General features: G+C 48.9%; 2 protein-coding genes across 2 annotated transcripts in view; both read right to left on the reverse strand.

The window, feature by feature from the left end:
- Window positions 1-629: 629 nt before the first annotated feature.
- Window positions 630-6,946, reverse strand: TPP1 (tripeptidyl peptidase 1). Its single transcript, XM_003765332.4, has 13 exons — window positions 6,839-6,946; window positions 6,659-6,742; window positions 6,099-6,238; window positions 3,933-4,083; window positions 3,688-3,815; window positions 3,418-3,602; window positions 3,121-3,319; window positions 2,571-2,759; window positions 2,282-2,351; window positions 1,930-2,050; window positions 1,629-1,787; window positions 1,301-1,426; window positions 630-1,143 (listed from the first exon to the last, which is right to left on the reverse strand). The coding sequence occupies exons 1-13, from the start codon at window positions 6,853-6,855 to the stop codon at window positions 1,003-1,005; spliced, it is 1,710 nt and encodes a 569-aa protein (XP_003765380.2). The 5' UTR covers window positions 6,856-6,946; the 3' UTR covers window positions 630-1,002.
- Window positions 6,947-8,103: 1,157 nt separating this feature from the next.
- Window positions 8,104-15,443, reverse strand: part of DCHS1 (dachsous cadherin-related 1) — a 70,722-nt gene continuing 63,382 nt past the window's right edge. Inside the window, exons 20-21 of the mRNA XM_031962087.1 lie at window positions 11,579-11,717; window positions 8,104-11,263 (exon numbers count right to left, since the gene is read on the reverse strand). Coding sequence (XP_031817947.1) covers window positions 8,640-11,263; window positions 11,579-11,717 — 2,763 coding nt within the window. The 3' untranslated portion in view covers window positions 8,104-8,639. The remainder of the gene's footprint in view (window positions 11,264-11,578; window positions 11,718-15,443) is intronic.

Below are 15,443 nucleotides of genomic sequence, written 5' to 3' on the forward strand. Positions count from 1 at the left end.
GGGGAGGGGGGAATAATTCCTCATTTAAACTTGTATACTGCTCCTGCCTTCCCTTTCCCCTACCAGTGCCTAGCCCAATATCCGACATAGATAAAATTTTTAAAAATTGTATTAACTATTCACACCAATCAAGATGATTGCATGGGTGACACTTCTTCCTTCAATTCCATTTGCAATCAAGCTTATTTCTAACCTGTCCTAGCTAATAGTTTTCTAAGAGCATTTATGATAAAGGTTCAGGGCATCAAGTTCCTTCCTCATCTCTGCTCCATTTTCTCCCCCAGAGTTACCAGCAGTAAAATGAATATGGAAATCTCCAGGACTTATTCTGACTCAGCAATAACAAGGAGTTAAGGATCAGGGCCCAGGGCCCATGAGTTAGCTCAATAGCAGACCCAGTTAATGAATGCAAAATCACATCCCTGTGAGCTTAATGGGACCTAGGGCCTTTCCCACAGCACGTTCTGATGAGGATATTCCAGAGTATACACGTGTGACCTATTTAGATCTCAATTTCCTTTTCTGGATTAAGATATTTAACTGACCTGCACCCAGAGTGTGCAGGACCCTGGTCTCTGAAGACCAAGGGAAACCATGCTCTCTCTGTCCCTCAAGCAACTCAGAAGATGTAGAGAAAAGATCACAGGCTTTATTATTTTTTTGCAAATATAGACAACAGTAAGCAAAGTGGGAAGGGGAATACTCATGGACAGTTGAGGTTATCTATACTGGCTCTGATTGCCTGGGGCAGGTTTGGTTTCAATGGCCTGGCAAGGGAAACTGAAGAAATAGGAAGAAGTAGGGGGAAGAATTAAGCCCTACAAATACTGTGTGAGGGGACAGTGATGTTGATCAGTACCCATGAAAGTTGTAGAATTGGTTACTGCAGGAGTCAACTTGCTCACAGCAAGGATGAGTCAGGGAATCAAGAGTATCTGCAGCAGGGTGGGATCAGGGTGCCAAAGAGGGTGGCATTTTTCAAGAACAGGGTAAGATCAAGTCTCAAGGGTCTAGCAGGGCTTTCAAGAGGGCTGGATAGTTGGGAGTTCCCCAACCTGTGACTGGGTCCCAACCGGGCTTGGAACAGAACCCCTGACCCTGCACCTCTTCATCCAGGCAAGCCTCATGGCAGCCTTGAGTCACCTGTGGTAAAAAGGGAAAGGATTATACCTGAGGGCCTGCCCCACCCCAAATGCCTCAAATCCTCCATATTCTCACTACAAACTTGGCCCTCACGCATTTTACACCTTTATTTCCACCCTTGCTCTTCCCAACCCCTATCTTCACCCCCCAAACTTACATCAAATAGGCCACGACCCTGCATTGAGTATAGTCGAGGGTTGAGGAAACCCAGAGGGGGACGGCCATTCAGGAGTCGCTGCTCATTCACTAAGGACAAGAGCCCCCCAAAGACAGGGGTTGATGCCTGTGGAAAGAGGAAAGAATGTATATGACAGAGCAAAAGGAACAGGGAAAAGCAGCATGTCTTTCTACTCGGCTGGCTAAAGAGTGGGGATAGTGTATGATCCAAGGAAGAAAAGAGTATGATAGAAGTAGCAGTCATGATAGAGAAAGCCACATAAGCTCAAGGGATGAGAATTGGGCTAAGGAAGTGACAGTGATCTCACCGAAGTGCCAGATACCCAGGGAATGGGCACATGATTGCTAACCACCCAGTAGCCATCAGAGAGTGCAGCTACATCAGGATAGGCCCGGCCACTTGCATTGTAGTAACTGGAAGGAGGCAGGTGAGTGGAAGAGCCCAAAAAGTGGGACACAGCTTCATCCTAAAGAGAGAGAACAGCCATGGGGACTCAGAGCCCATCCTGATTATCCCTCTAATGCCTTCAGACTAGGAATATCAGGAAGGGTCTTATAGGACTGAGTTTCCCTGGTGCTGGGGGGCAGGGTAAGTTATTACTCTCACACCTGGTACTGAGGTCTTGGGAAGATGTTACTGAAGCCGCCACCACTGATGTAGTCGACAATCTCTTCTGTAACCATGAAGGGATTCCGGAAGGAAGTCCCACCCACTGTTGTAACATAGGGGCTGTAGACATAGAGGTTTTGGGATTAGCACCTGGGGATTTAGGTCAGCAGAAAGGCTCAGGGCCCCAAGGATCATAGTTACCCAGTCCCATAGATCCTGGGTCACAGGTTAGATTTCCCAAAGGTCACAGGTCAGGGGGGCCTCAAAAGTCACCATTAAGAGAAGAGAGCATCTCAGTCTGGTGTTACAAGCTTGGGAATGAAGTAGCTGAGTGGTGGTGAGGAGAGTTACCTGGAGGCTGGGAAGCTGGGACGGAACAAGTGGCCCTTTGGTCCTGAGAAACACCCGGCACCGCTGTCCCCTGATAGAAGAAATAGGGATAGGTCTGAGGTTAGTTTTTGAAGTCAGGAGTTTAGAGAAGGGAGAAAAAATGAGGGATTCTTTAAAGAGGCCTGAAGATGGGAAATGCAGGAAAATGGGCCGAGGAATATCCTCCAATAAGAGATCAAGGTTAGGAATCAATCAATTGGGATTGAAGGAGGAGTCTTCTATCAGGATCAGGGGTCTTGAGCATGAGTACCGGAAGCAAAGAGCAGGGTGAGGCCTCGAGCAGCGGCCTTCATGAGCTCAGAGTTGACCCGGTGAAGGTAGGCGGTACTGAGTGAATCCTCATCATCCCCATAGCTCACAGTGTGCACCAATGGCAACGAAGACTCGTTACTGAGCAGGAGGAGCCACTGCAGGAAAGGCTCCTGGGACTCGTGACGGCCTAAAGGTCAGAGAGAGAGGGTACTATTTTCTCTACCCAAGTGGGGGGGAGCCAGATGTGCCAGGGTCCCCTTTTTTAACCTCTATGGGCTGACCAGCCACATAGTTACCTTTCATCTTCCTCAGAAGGGGCTTTCTGGAGGCATCTCTTAGGTTTTGTTTCTCTACCCATGGGGGGGGGGGGAGGGAGGGAGCCAGATGCACCTGGATCCCCTTTCTCCCTTCCCTTAACGCCCCTCTGGGGGATGACACTAGTTACCTTTCATCCTCCACAAAAGGGGCTTTCTGGGGCATCTCTCTGGTTTTGAGGGTTCTTGGAATGCCAATTTTTTGAATCTCTTAAGTTTGGGGAGGTGGCCTACCAGGGCTGCTGTAGACCCAGGTGGAGATGTTGGCTCCAGCGCTCATGAGGTACTGTACATCTAGACTGGCTTCCAGTCCAGCTCGGCCATGACCTTGTTGCCCAACTACTCGACTGACGGAGTTTTTGTGAGGGAAGCTCTTCCCAAAGAGTTTCATGAACTCTTCTAGGTCAGCATCATGGAAGTACTGCTCCAGGAACTAGAGGGGGAGGAGAAATAGAAAAGGTCAGGGTCAGAAAAGGATGGGGAAATGGATCGACTTTCTCAAAAAAGTGTCACATATAGGAGGGAGCTCACCTGGGCACAAGCCTGGCTATTGTTGGGAGACCCAGAGCCCACATCCTGTGCAGTCAGGTTGTATCTCTCACGAATCACAGCCGGAGTCACCCCCATGTGCAGACTTAAGGACTCCTCAAGGTCCAGCTTCGGCCCTGGTCGTTGCTGTAAGGAGGAAGCTCTAGGGAACCGGTGGAGTCCACCCACTAGGCATCAGGAGGAAATGGAATTAGCTTCTAGGCAGGACCCTATTTCCCTCCCTTCCCAATTTCCAGTACCCAAACTAATTACCAAAGTCCACATGGGCAGCCAGGGCCCCAGGGAGGCTGTATGGACGTGGGGACCTCACAACACGGCCTCCCCCCAGTCTCCCAACATAGCGATGGAACTCTGCCCCAGGAAGGAGCTGCTCTGCTTGCCTGGGGGTCAGAAGTCATAGAGCTGGGAGTCAGCGATTATTAGAAGAATCAGGAGGGTAGGGAGAACCTTTACAACCCCTTATCCCTTCTTCATTGGGCAGCTAGTCCCCCACTCACTGGACAGTCATCTGGCAGGTCAGGAAGTCCTCTGTGATCACTGTTTGGCAATCTTGCACTCCAGCCGCTAGAAGCCATTTCTGCACTGTGCTAAGAGTGAGTGTTGATGGTCGGACCAATGCAGCTACATCTTCCAGAGACAGGTACTTCCCTAGTGGGAAGAGGGGAAGGGTGGATTGAAGGAATTATCAGTAAATCTCATGGGCACAGGTGTTATAGTTCACCCCAAGCTTTTGAGGGAGAACACTGAAGGCTGAAAGGGTCCAGATCCTTGAAGGATGCTAGCTTAGTTTATTACAGATCTTGAGCTAAAGACTTTTTTTAAGCATTTCCATTCATTAAACTTATTCATCACAATTCTTTTCTAGGCCTCTTATAAACATTTGACACCAAATCCAGTGTTTTTTTTCCACTCCAACAAGATTTAGGTGGTTGTCCATTTTTGAAGACACCCAAAATACCATTATGTTGGAGTTTAAATTATGTGTCTATCCTCTGTAGCTGATCAGACCAATACAAGCTCAGAATGCTCTGCCACATGTCCGATGTAATCCCTTAGGAACATTTAAAGTGCATTTTCTAACTCTGCACATCTTGTGTTTCTAATTGTGTTTTTGCGTCTTTGCTCATGATGTGCTTTTTCTAGAATTTGTATCTCTCCTTCCCCATATCCTCTAATTGCTGTCAAAATTTTTCCCACTCTACAGTATATCTCCACACCTCTTCCAATTTTCCCTAGTTTCACTCAGAGTTTAGAAATGACCCTATGAGCAGAGGTTGGGGCTGGATTTATAAGTTTGAGAATTTATATAGGTAGCATACCTTTAAAAGTTTGGTCAGACATTGATGCATTGTTGGTGGAGTTGTGAACGAATCCAACCATTTTGGAGAGTAGTTTGGAACTATGCTCAAAAAGTTATCAAACTCTGCATACCCTTTGATCCAGCAGTGTTACTACTGGGATTATATCCCAAAGAGATTATAAAGAAGGGAAAGGGACCTGTATGTGCACGAATGTTTGTGGCAGCCCTTTTTGTAGTGGCCAAAAACTGGAAACTGAATGGATGTCCATCAGTTGGAGAATGGCTGAATAAATTGTGGTATATGAATATTATGGAATATTACTGTTCTGTAAGAAATGACCAACAGGATAATTTCAGAAAGGCCTGGAGAGACTTACACGAACTGATGCTGAGTGAAATGAGCAGGACCAGGAGATCATTATATACTTCAACAACAATACTATATGATGACCAGTTCTGATGGACCAGGCCATCCTCAGCAACGAGATCAACCAAATCATTTCCAATGGAGCAGTAATGAACTGAACCAGCTGCCCAGAAAAAGAACTCTGGGAGATGACTAAAAACCATTACATTGAATTCCCAATCCCTATATTTATGCACACCTGCATTTTTGATTTCCTTCACAAGCTAATTGTACAATATTTCAGAGTCTGATTCTTTTTGTACAGCAAAATAACGTTTTGGTCTTTATACTTATTGTGTATCTAATTTATATTTTAATATATTTAACATCTACTGGTCATCCTGCCATCTAGGGGAGGGGGTGGGGGGGTAAGAGGTGAAAAATTGGAACAAGAGGTTTGGCAATTGTTAATGCTGTAAAGTTACCCATGTATATATCCTGTAAATAAAAGGCTATTAAAAAAAAACAAATCAAAAAATAAAAAAATAAAATACATAGAAGGAAAAAAAAAAATAAAAGTTTGGTCAGAGAATTCGAGATATAGAGAAAGGGGTAGTTCAAAGAGACAGGAGGAGAACCAAGAGAATGTCACCAAAACCAAATGAAGTAGAGTATCCAGAAGAAAGGTTTGGTTACCAGCTTCAAAAATTCCATTAGTCAAAAAATAAAACAAGCCCATTGGGTTTAGAAACTCTGTTATGTTGGGGTGGGGTGGGAGATGAGAGGGTGAGGGGGAAGGGGGAGCAGAGCGAGAGGGCTGCTTAGAACCCCTAAGCAGTTGGATTGGAGAAAAAAGGGATTATTATACAGCCTATAGTACCTATGCAGTTCATTTTCTTCCACTCTATATTCAACCCTGAACACAGCTCTTCCCTCCAATAGGGACTGCTATTCGCAATCTACCTTGTGTCCCTCCACCTCCACCCGTACAGACCCCCACCCCCCATACACACACACCGTATCGGGGGGAGCCAGGGTCGGATACATCCTGCACCAGCTTCTGAAGTTGCTGCAGGTTCTGCTGTCTCAGAGCGAAAGTCAGACTCAATGATTCAGTAGGACCCACACGGCCAATAGACACCCAACCCGGCGGCGGCCTGGGGAGATGGGGAAGGGGAGTGTGTGTGAAATTACGGTTCCTTCTGTTTTAGAGGCTCGTATCAGATCTGGGGTGATGGGAAAAAGGGGAAAGGGAGTCTAAGAATGTTGGGGTTTAGGGACTTCCAAAAGGTCTGGTGTCAAGGATCCATACCAAGTGCTGCCGGGGAATGGCGGCGGAGCTGGGGGAAAAGAAAGAACGAAGATTGGGAACCAAGGACAAGGAATGGCTGATGGGGGAATTTTGGAGGTAAAGGGTAGAAGTTTGGGAAGGGGAGAGGTGAGAGGCGGGTCGGGCCCTCGCGGAAATAACAGTGGTTCTTAAAATACTTTCCTCAAATCAACCACGTGAAAGAAGCGAGTAAGAGTTGGTCTGGGGGGAGCAGGGAGGCTGGCCGAGGCTGGGGGCGGGCACTCACAGGAAAGGCTGGTCAGGCTCTGGGCCAAGGCCTCGGGCACAGACACACAAGGCGACGAGCAGCAGGAGCAGGGGCCCGGGGACGCTGCGGAACAGGGGGGAGGAAGGAGTGAGCGAGGCCGGGGACATCGGAGAGCGAGCCCAGTCCCGAGCTCCCGCCCGGCCCAGGCCCGGAGCTCACCAAACCTCCAGCCCCATGGCAGGACCCTGGGAACAGAAGGAAGCCGGGACAGCGTAGGCACTTTCCCGTAGAGATGGGGGCGGGTTGGAGGACGGACAAGGGGAGCTCCGCCCCTCCCACAGACACGCGCAAACCCCGTGTTGGGCGGGTCCCCACAAACAAAATCGGACGGAAACCCCCACCCTCCACCCCGCCCCGCCCCGCCCCGCACGTACCGCAGCTCCGCACCCACGTAAGCACACCAATAGGCACGACACCCCCAAACAAAGGGAGGCAGCTCCAGGTACAAACAGTCTCTTTATTAAGGCTCCGGAGTGAGAATATTTGGCACTTTGGGTCTGGGTACGAGGGCAGCCCGAGCTCTCCCTCACCCAATAAATAAGGATCCGGGGCCTTGGGAGGGGGGATTCTGGGAGCAGCTGAGCCCCCAGGGCAGAACCCCTGCCCTGAGCTCTCCAGGGCAGAGATCGTTCGGTCTTAACCCTTGCAGAGTTCCCCCTCTCTGAGCCCCCAGGACAGAACTCCTTCGCTAAGCCCCTTTCAGGTCGGAATCACCCCCAAACCTGGACTATCCCTTGGGCAGAGTTCCTACTCTAGATGACCCTTCCAAGGACGGTGTCCCCTCTATGACTACCTCTTCCCCCGCCCCTCCCCCTATCCTGTTCTCCCCCGTTCTGGGCTGAGGTCTCACTGACATCCTCCTCGGACCTCCCGGAGACCCAGCCTGGCCTGCTCTTTACTCTTCTGGGCTCAAAGAAACAAGCTTCCCGCTTGGGAGGGGAGGAGGGGGAAATGGAGCCACAGTGCTGGTGCCGGTGCTGGTAGGATGCGGGGTCAAGAAAAGGGCGGCCTCAGAGGCAGACGCTGCTAAGTCTGTTGCCCTGTTCAGTTCTGGGGAGCGAAGTTTTGTAAGACGGGAAAACCAGCAAGGCACTGGTTATGGGAGATGGCAGGACCAGGCAGAGGAGGGAAAAGAAAGGGGAGTTTGGGGAGACGGGAGCACAAACGTTGCTCCTGAGCCAATTCTGAGGCACGAGGATGGCCACTGATCCAGGTCCGGCTGGGGAGTATTGCTGAGGGGCCAGAATTTTCTGCATCCTGGTAGGAGAGGGCTCCAAGCAGAGGATGGATGGCATGTCTGGCCATTTGGGAAGAAGGTTCGAGGTCCAAGACTGCTAGCGCGCTCCTAACCAGGGGGATCTGGTGTTAGATCACATAGAGTTGGTAGATGTGGGGAATGTGTGTGTGTGTGTGTGTGTGTGTGCATGTTGGGGTTCAGGTTGAAGGTGGGAGAGCTAAGAAAAAGAGAGGGCAAGAAGGTATACATACTAGTGTAAACTTTGGGCTCTGGGGGAGATAGATGATAAGCCAGGTCTGGGGAACAAAGATTGGACTCTGGGGACCTGGGATATGCATATACTGATTCCTGGGGTCCAGGGGATGTAAGCTGGGCCTTCGTATATGTCCGGCCTCAAGAGTTGGATACACCAGGGCCAGTAGGCAGGGTATATATAGGCTGGGCCCTGGGCCCCAAGGGATATACCAAGCCCTGGGGGAATCTAGGCTGGGCCTGTTAGGGCCCCTCTGTCGGGAATGGTGACTGAATTTGTGCTCTAGGAGGGGTATCTCTGGGGAGCCAGATATTGTCCCCACCAGGGGGAAGCAGTGGACCCTGGAGTAATTTCTTGCCCCAACCTAGGGATGGGAGGAGATGGAACTGGGGAGAGGCCGCTAGGGGATAGGCCAGTGGGCTCGTCCTGTGTCCTCATGATTATGCAGGGGGCCCTGGGAGCTTTCCAGTCTAGATATGTAGCTCTGCCTCATCAGGGGCCTCCAGGCCAGGCTCTGCACTCAGAGCTGAGGCAGAGGGTCCTTGTGCTACCCCAAAGGGGGAAACAACAGGGGAGCGGGCAGCCAGTGGTGATAGTGAAGGTGAAAAACTGGGGGACATGGCAGCTGAGGACAGGGATCCTTCATGGCTAATGGGGGAGCGGTGGGTGGGCAGGAAGGGACCACGGACTCCCGGGCCTGAAGAGTTAGCTGGCTTAGGAGGTACAGACTTGGCCCCAGGGTGGGCCACAGCGGTAATGAGGGGTGGTGGGTCAATTCGGGGTGCAGGTGGGCAGGGCCGTGCCTCGTCCTTGAGCCGAGCAATCTCAGTGAAGACACTGGCCAGTGGCTGGAACTGGGGACACCAGCTCAGCAGGTAGTCCCAGTTGTAGCTGCCCCGGAGCTCCTCTTCTCCCGCCACAATGGCTGTGAGTGCCCCTGCCACACAGGGCTTGCCATCGGCTGGGAAACCATAGTCTCCAGGAGGGGCGGGGCTCAGGCCACAGCCTCCTAGGAAGGCCCCAGCGGTGCTGGCAGCTGGCGGACCCTCCTCTCGGTAAAGCCCCGGCCCAGGGCCTGGAAGCAGCAGCCCAGCCTTTCGGCTCTTGTACCAGGCATCAGGTGGAGGTGGCTCACAGGATGTATCGCTCAGTCCGTCAGCATCAGCGTCTTGTTGGATGCCAGAATCAGGGCCACGGGCAGCCAGTGAAGAAGCAACGCTGGCCACTCTGGGGAACTCATTGATCATTCGTATCTCGTCATCTTCAGCTGCCTCAGCAGAACCACGCCCACTGGAGTGGGAAGGGTCCAGGGAGCCACCACGTGGGTAAGGACCGCCTGTGCTAGGCCCACCATATCCAGGCAATGTCTGGTGGTAAAGGTGTTCGGAATGTGGGGGACTAGGGGCCTCTCGGCCTGGTTTTTGCAGGGAGCTGGTACTAAGAGGGGCAGGTGGAAGAGTGGACCCTGGGGCTGCCTCCGCCTTGTGAGCTCGAGCACGTACTAGCCCCAACACCAGGGCTGCTAGTGCCAGGACCACCACCACACCCAGCGAGGCGGCAACAGCACCCACTAACAGCAGGTTGAGGTCAGGGGCTAAGCCTAGCGCTGTGTGGGTGATATCCACAGTCACAGGCACTGCAGCACTTCGGGCTCCAGGCAGGGGCCCTCGAGCTACCACCTCCAGCTGTAACTCCCGGGGTGCCTCCCGCCTCGCCCGGCCTACTCCCCCGGCTTCGCTGGCCCCTGCACCTGGTGCCTGGCTGTCCACTCGTAGGTACAGAGCACCCGTGGTCTGGTTGATCCCAAAATACGGGGAGGGAGCAGAAAGGGAGTACAGGACCACACCATCCGCGCCTCCATCCTCATCTGTGGCCAGCACATGGCCTAGACTGTAGCCCCGGCGGGCACCCTCAGGCACTTGAAAGTGGAATGAAGGTGCTAGGAAGACAGGATCATACTCATCTTCACCAGTTACTAGCACAGACAAGGTGACTGAGGCTGAGAGGTTCCCTGCATCTGCTGCACCCACAAGCAACCGGAAGCTGCGGGTATGCTCATAGTCAAAAGGGACTCTTGCCCGAAGTTCACCTGATGAGCCATTCAAAGCAAACATATCCCAATGGGTGGCTCCCAGTCCCTGCCCTAATCCTGGTTCTAGTAGCGTGTAGTGGAGTTGCCCAAAGGCCCCAGTGTCCTTATCCAGGGCATGGAGTGTGGTGATCAGTGTTCCTGGAGGCTGGTTCTCAGGCAAACTGGCACTCAGAGTAAGCAGGGGAAAGGCAGGCCCGTGCTCATTGACGTCTTGTACTTCCACCGTGACAGGCACCAGGGCAAAGTGGGCTCCAGGAGGGTCAGCTGCTTCAACCACTAGTTGATGCTGTGCTTGAGCTTCTCGGTCCAGCTGTCGTGCTAAGCGGAGGGCCCCTGAGCTTTCATCCAGCTCAAAGAGGTGTGCGGGGTCCCCAGAACTGATGGTGAAGTAAACCAGACCGTGGGGGCCTGGATCAGCATCAGAGGCTGCCACACGCAACAACTCGGTGCCCACAGGAGTGTCCTCCGGCACAGCCACACGGTAATGGGGCTGGGCGAAGACGGGTGGGTTGTCGTTGACGTCCTGCACGGTGATGACGACCAGGACACTTGTGCTTCGTGGAGGTTTCCCTCTATCCGCTGCACACACCGTCAAATTGTACTCGGTGACGCTCTCAAAGTCCAGCGGCTCAAGCAACACCAGACATCCCGAGGCCTGTGGACCGGAGCCACCTTCGGACAAGTGCCTCTCCAGTTGGAAGGCCTGTCCGCGGTTGCCACTGATGATGGCATAGTCCAGTGTAGCGTGCGGTCGGCTCTGGTCAGCATCTGTAGCTTCCAGGATTAAAACTGTGGATCCTGGGGGCAGGTCCTCAGCAACAGTGATGTGGTAGTAGGGCTGCACAAAGCTGGGAGTGTAGTCGTTCTCATCCTGCAGCTGAATGTGGACTGTGGCCTGTGCTGTCCTCCTCGGGACCCCATGATCGCGTGCTTCCAGCACCATGTCCACTGTGCCCAAACCACCCAGGCTCTGGGAGGCTGCTTGAATCATGAACAGGGTCCCTAAAGAGGGAGAGATATGGGTATTAGTGGGAAGGAGAGAGCAGGTGGGGGCCAATGGTCAGGACAGGGCTGGAGGGAAGGAGGAGGATGAGGAACAAACAGATTGGAGAGAGTAGGGTGAGGGGTGAAGGTTGGAGGCCAGCATGAGAGGAGAAATCAAATTTGTATGCACTGCACTCAGTAGTCGTATGTTAAATATTTGATGAATGAATGAATAAAAAATGGGGCAGGGGAAACTGGAGAAGAGAGAGGAATCTGGAGGAAAGGGGGGGGGGCAGGAAGGAACTAAAGAATGAGGTGGGGAGGGAAGTGCACCATTGCTGGGGTCGATGTCAAAACCCTCTGCGCTGGACACGAGGTGGTAGGAAACACGGCCATTGTCTCCAGAATCAAGATCAGTGGCAGAGATGGTCAGGATTGCACTGCCTGGAGTTGTGTGCTCTGCCAAGGTCACCTGGGGAGAAAGGATGAGTGTGAGCATTACCGTGGGAGCAGCCTGGCTCTCTTCTTGCCCCAAGTTTCTCCTCAGCTTCCTATCTATCCCAGGTGTGGGAGCCATAGCTAAGGCTCCCTAGATGGGGATGAGAGAGGGAGGAGGAGCCAGCCTCATGGTTAATGGACTGACAGGATGGAGAAGATTTGATGAAGGCAATGTGTGAGAAAGTCTTTCAGTCAATGCTGATTCTAAGGGACTTTATAGAGTTTTGCCCAGGACACTTACTATCAGGGGCCACACTTTTTCCCCATCCTTGCACCACTTATTCTTCTGTAAACCTTGTGCCCAAAAGAGGGAGTCATGAGGGTCCCATCTCCTCTTGTGGACCCTGCCTTTCATTCTAGGGTGCTCCAAGTCACCTGATATAGCTGCCCCTTCAGGGTCCTCCTCCTAGGGGTGCAGTGCTCTTATGCCGAGCCCTACTATGCTATTTTGAGGCCTCTGTTAAATGATCACTTCCCACATCTTTCAAATTTAGGGCTGTCTTCTGTGCCCACAAACAAGGATATTCAAGAAAATGGAGTGACTGAGGGTATTTTGCAACTTTTTGTATCTTACCTAAAAAAACTAGTTGCTAATGGATTTCCTATGTTGTAAGAGTGTTTGTGTTTTATCCATGTGTTTCCTCAATGGTCTTGGCCCTTTGGAGGGCTTGAGGATAGGGTTTACTTAGCCAGCAAACTATTAGAGTGAGCTGGCTAACTGTACCCCCTGGCCAAGTCTGTACCCTCTAAGCCAGCTAACTCTAATAGTTTCTTGGGGCAGTTAAATTAATGAATGCTATCCCTCCTTAGGTAAAGAGGATAGTGATAGAACTGTTTCCATGGCTCAAATCAGTGGCTGTGATTCTCTGGAAGAGTAGTCTGCTAAGCAGGTTTTAGATTATTCCCACTTTCCCATATGATAAATAGCTACCATTTATATAATGTTTACTATGTGCCAGACACTAAACTATGTTCTTTACAAGTATTTCATTTGATACAGCAACCTTCAGGTGTAGGTACTATTTTTTTTTTTTTTTTGGCTGAGGCAATTGGGGTTAAGTGACTTGGCCAGGGTCACACAGTCAGGAAGTGTTAAGTATCTGAGGCCAGATTTGAACTCAGGTCCTCTTGACTTCAGGGCTGGTGCTCCATCTACTACATCAACTAGCTGCCCCCAGACATAGGTATTATTATTGATAAAGAAACTGAAGCAGGCAGAGCTTAAATGATTTGCCCAAGTTCACCCTAGTCTGGTTCTGAGGTTGCATTTGAACTCAAGTCTTCTTGATTCTAGGCTCAGCACTGTATATACGGCACCACATAGCTGCCATGGCTAAATAAGTCATTCTTAGTGGGAGACATGAAAGCTGTCCTTTTGCCTGCCTTGGAAGAGTGAGGAAGCTTGTTCTATTGGAACAAGTTCCACTACAGATTTCTGCTAGATTTTAGAGGGCAGAAATTGGAACAATAAGTGAAAGATATAATGAAGCAGATCTCAGTTGAAAGTAAGGAAAAGCTCACCGACAGACCTCCCAAAGTGGAAATAAGCAACCTCAAGGGGTAAATCCTTGCTAAATTGTTTTTAGCTCATGAACACCATTAGTTTCCTACTTCTAGCTCTGCTCACCTTCAAATTGATGGCTATCTCTCCTAAAAGGACTTCTTTATGAGAAGAAATGTATCCATCGTGAACTGGATGGTAAGACTATGTTTTCAGAAGTAATGAGAAATTATTATCTGCAGCTACATTGATGGCTTGAGGCTTATGATCTTCTTCAAAACTAAAACAATGTAAATAAATGTCTGTGTTGTTACTTGATTACATTGTTAACAAATTGGATACTTCATTTTATTTAATTCTAAGAGATTGGGAGTTTTGAAATAGAGAAATAGAGGTAACCTTATGGGAAAAGATATTTCTTTAGTTTATTTAGAAAATAATATTTAATAAATTGGGATGGGCTTTTGATTTATTAATGTCTTAAAACATGTTGCCATTTGATACATACATATGTATTAAAAACTCCTCTAAAATACTCAAGAACTCTTAAGGATGAGCATGAATATGTAAGAAGTTAAGTAGTAGGCTGAAAGATGAACTACAGATAAATGGGGTCAATTCTGCCTAAGCCTTTTATAGAGTTTTACAACTATTTTTTATTGTCATAGGCAATTTTTTTCAATTTGTAATTATAAATTACAATTATTACATTGTATTCATGAATGCAAAGTGCTTGACAGTGCTGCTACTGAGAAAAAAGGGTCCAAGAGAAAAGAGACTGAAAGGAATTTTGAATTGTCACTGAGAGACAATTCACCTATGAGAAAGGCCATAACTAATTCCCCTGTAATGGGAAGAAATAGCTTACCTATAGGTGAGGCAAGGGCTAGATTTTCAGAATAGAACAGGAAAATATCATGAGTGAGAATATGGGTTTAATTTCAAAAAAGAATTTTGTAGCTATCTTCTTAGAAGTAGAAAACCCTGTTATCACATGACACTCTAAGTATCGTGGGAAGTGTGGGTCATATCTGTGAGGAATTCTCTGCAGACTTGAAGTTCTCTGTCTTAGAGGTGAGGATGTTGATATAATGATGAAAAGTCTTCAAGGAGAAACATATGGTTTAGTGCAAAGCCAGAAAATCAGGAAGTCTGATATGACACAATAAGAGAGTCTGCAAAGCCTACAGGATGATTTCAGTAATGATGAGATTCCATATAATACTTCCCACCCTTATTCAATGTGTAGGAGAAAAGCCAACAAAATTCATGACTTAACTAGATGCTAAACTAGATGCTAAGACTTGTACAGAAATGGGAGGTAACATCTGAGCTTATGAATATGACTCATACAATTCTAGAGACACAGTGGCTATCACTACAGTTCCACAAGATGATGAGCACAGTATACAAAATATACCACAGAAGTGCTGTTGTCAAGAGGGATTCCCAATAAGGACTCTCAATCTTGATGAACTCTGCAGCATTCTCTTCTGTATGAACTAAAGAAACAATAGGAATCACACTAATATAATGCAATATGCATGGCAAAGGTGACAAAGAACTTGTGAAAAGGAAGAATGAGAGGCAAGAGCATATTTTGTGAAAGCAAAAGACCGAGAACAAAGGTCAGAACAGTCAGATGCAAGAGCATCCCTAACACAGTAATAAACACAGAAATGAACAAAATAGAAGATTTGAATCTTTTGTTGCAACAACAGTGTGGGTGAATCACATGAGTGATGAATGTACCCAAAAGAGGAATGTGGGGTTGGTTTGTGAGAGGCTGAATGCCAAAGAATCAGCATCAGGAAATGAAGACAGGAACCAAAGATGGAGGTTGTCCCAGAACATCAAGATATAACCCAGCATCAAGATATAACCACAGGTGTGGGAGAGGGGTGAGAAGAGGGAGAAAATTCAGAATAGACATTACAATTGAATTTTTGAAAGATCTAACCAGAGAGGCAAACTGTCTTCTGTTATATAAGTGAATTAGACAGCCACAAGTATGGCAAGCACTAGAAAGAAGAATTTCCACTTGGTTCAGAGCAAAGTTCTCTAGCATCAAGAAACAAATGGTAACACACTTTCTTATCAAGAACTGAAGCAAGATAATAAGATTTTTCTGAAGAACTTGGGTGCTCAGAGACCACTGAAGACACTTTATATTATTAGCTAGTATTTTACAGAGCACTT

The sequence above is a fragment of the Sarcophilus harrisii genome, chromosome 3 (genome assembly GCF_902635505.1).
Source record: "Sarcophilus harrisii chromosome 3, mSarHar1.11, whole genome shotgun sequence".
Taxonomy (NCBI): Eukaryota; Metazoa; Chordata; class Mammalia; order Dasyuromorphia; family Dasyuridae; genus Sarcophilus; species Sarcophilus harrisii.

Bases quoted from the DNA above. Each gene is read 5' to 3' on its own strand.
- TPP1 (XM_003765332.4), bottom strand. The intron at 6,239-6,658 runs GTGAGTGCCCGC...CCATCTCCCCAG, and splicing joins GAGCCTGACCAGCCTTTCCT to GCCGCCGCCGGGTTGGGTGT. The intron at 2,352-2,570 runs GTACTCATGCTC...TTCTTCTATCAG, and splicing joins CACCCTGCTCTTTGCTTCCG to GGGACAGCGGTGCCGGGTGT.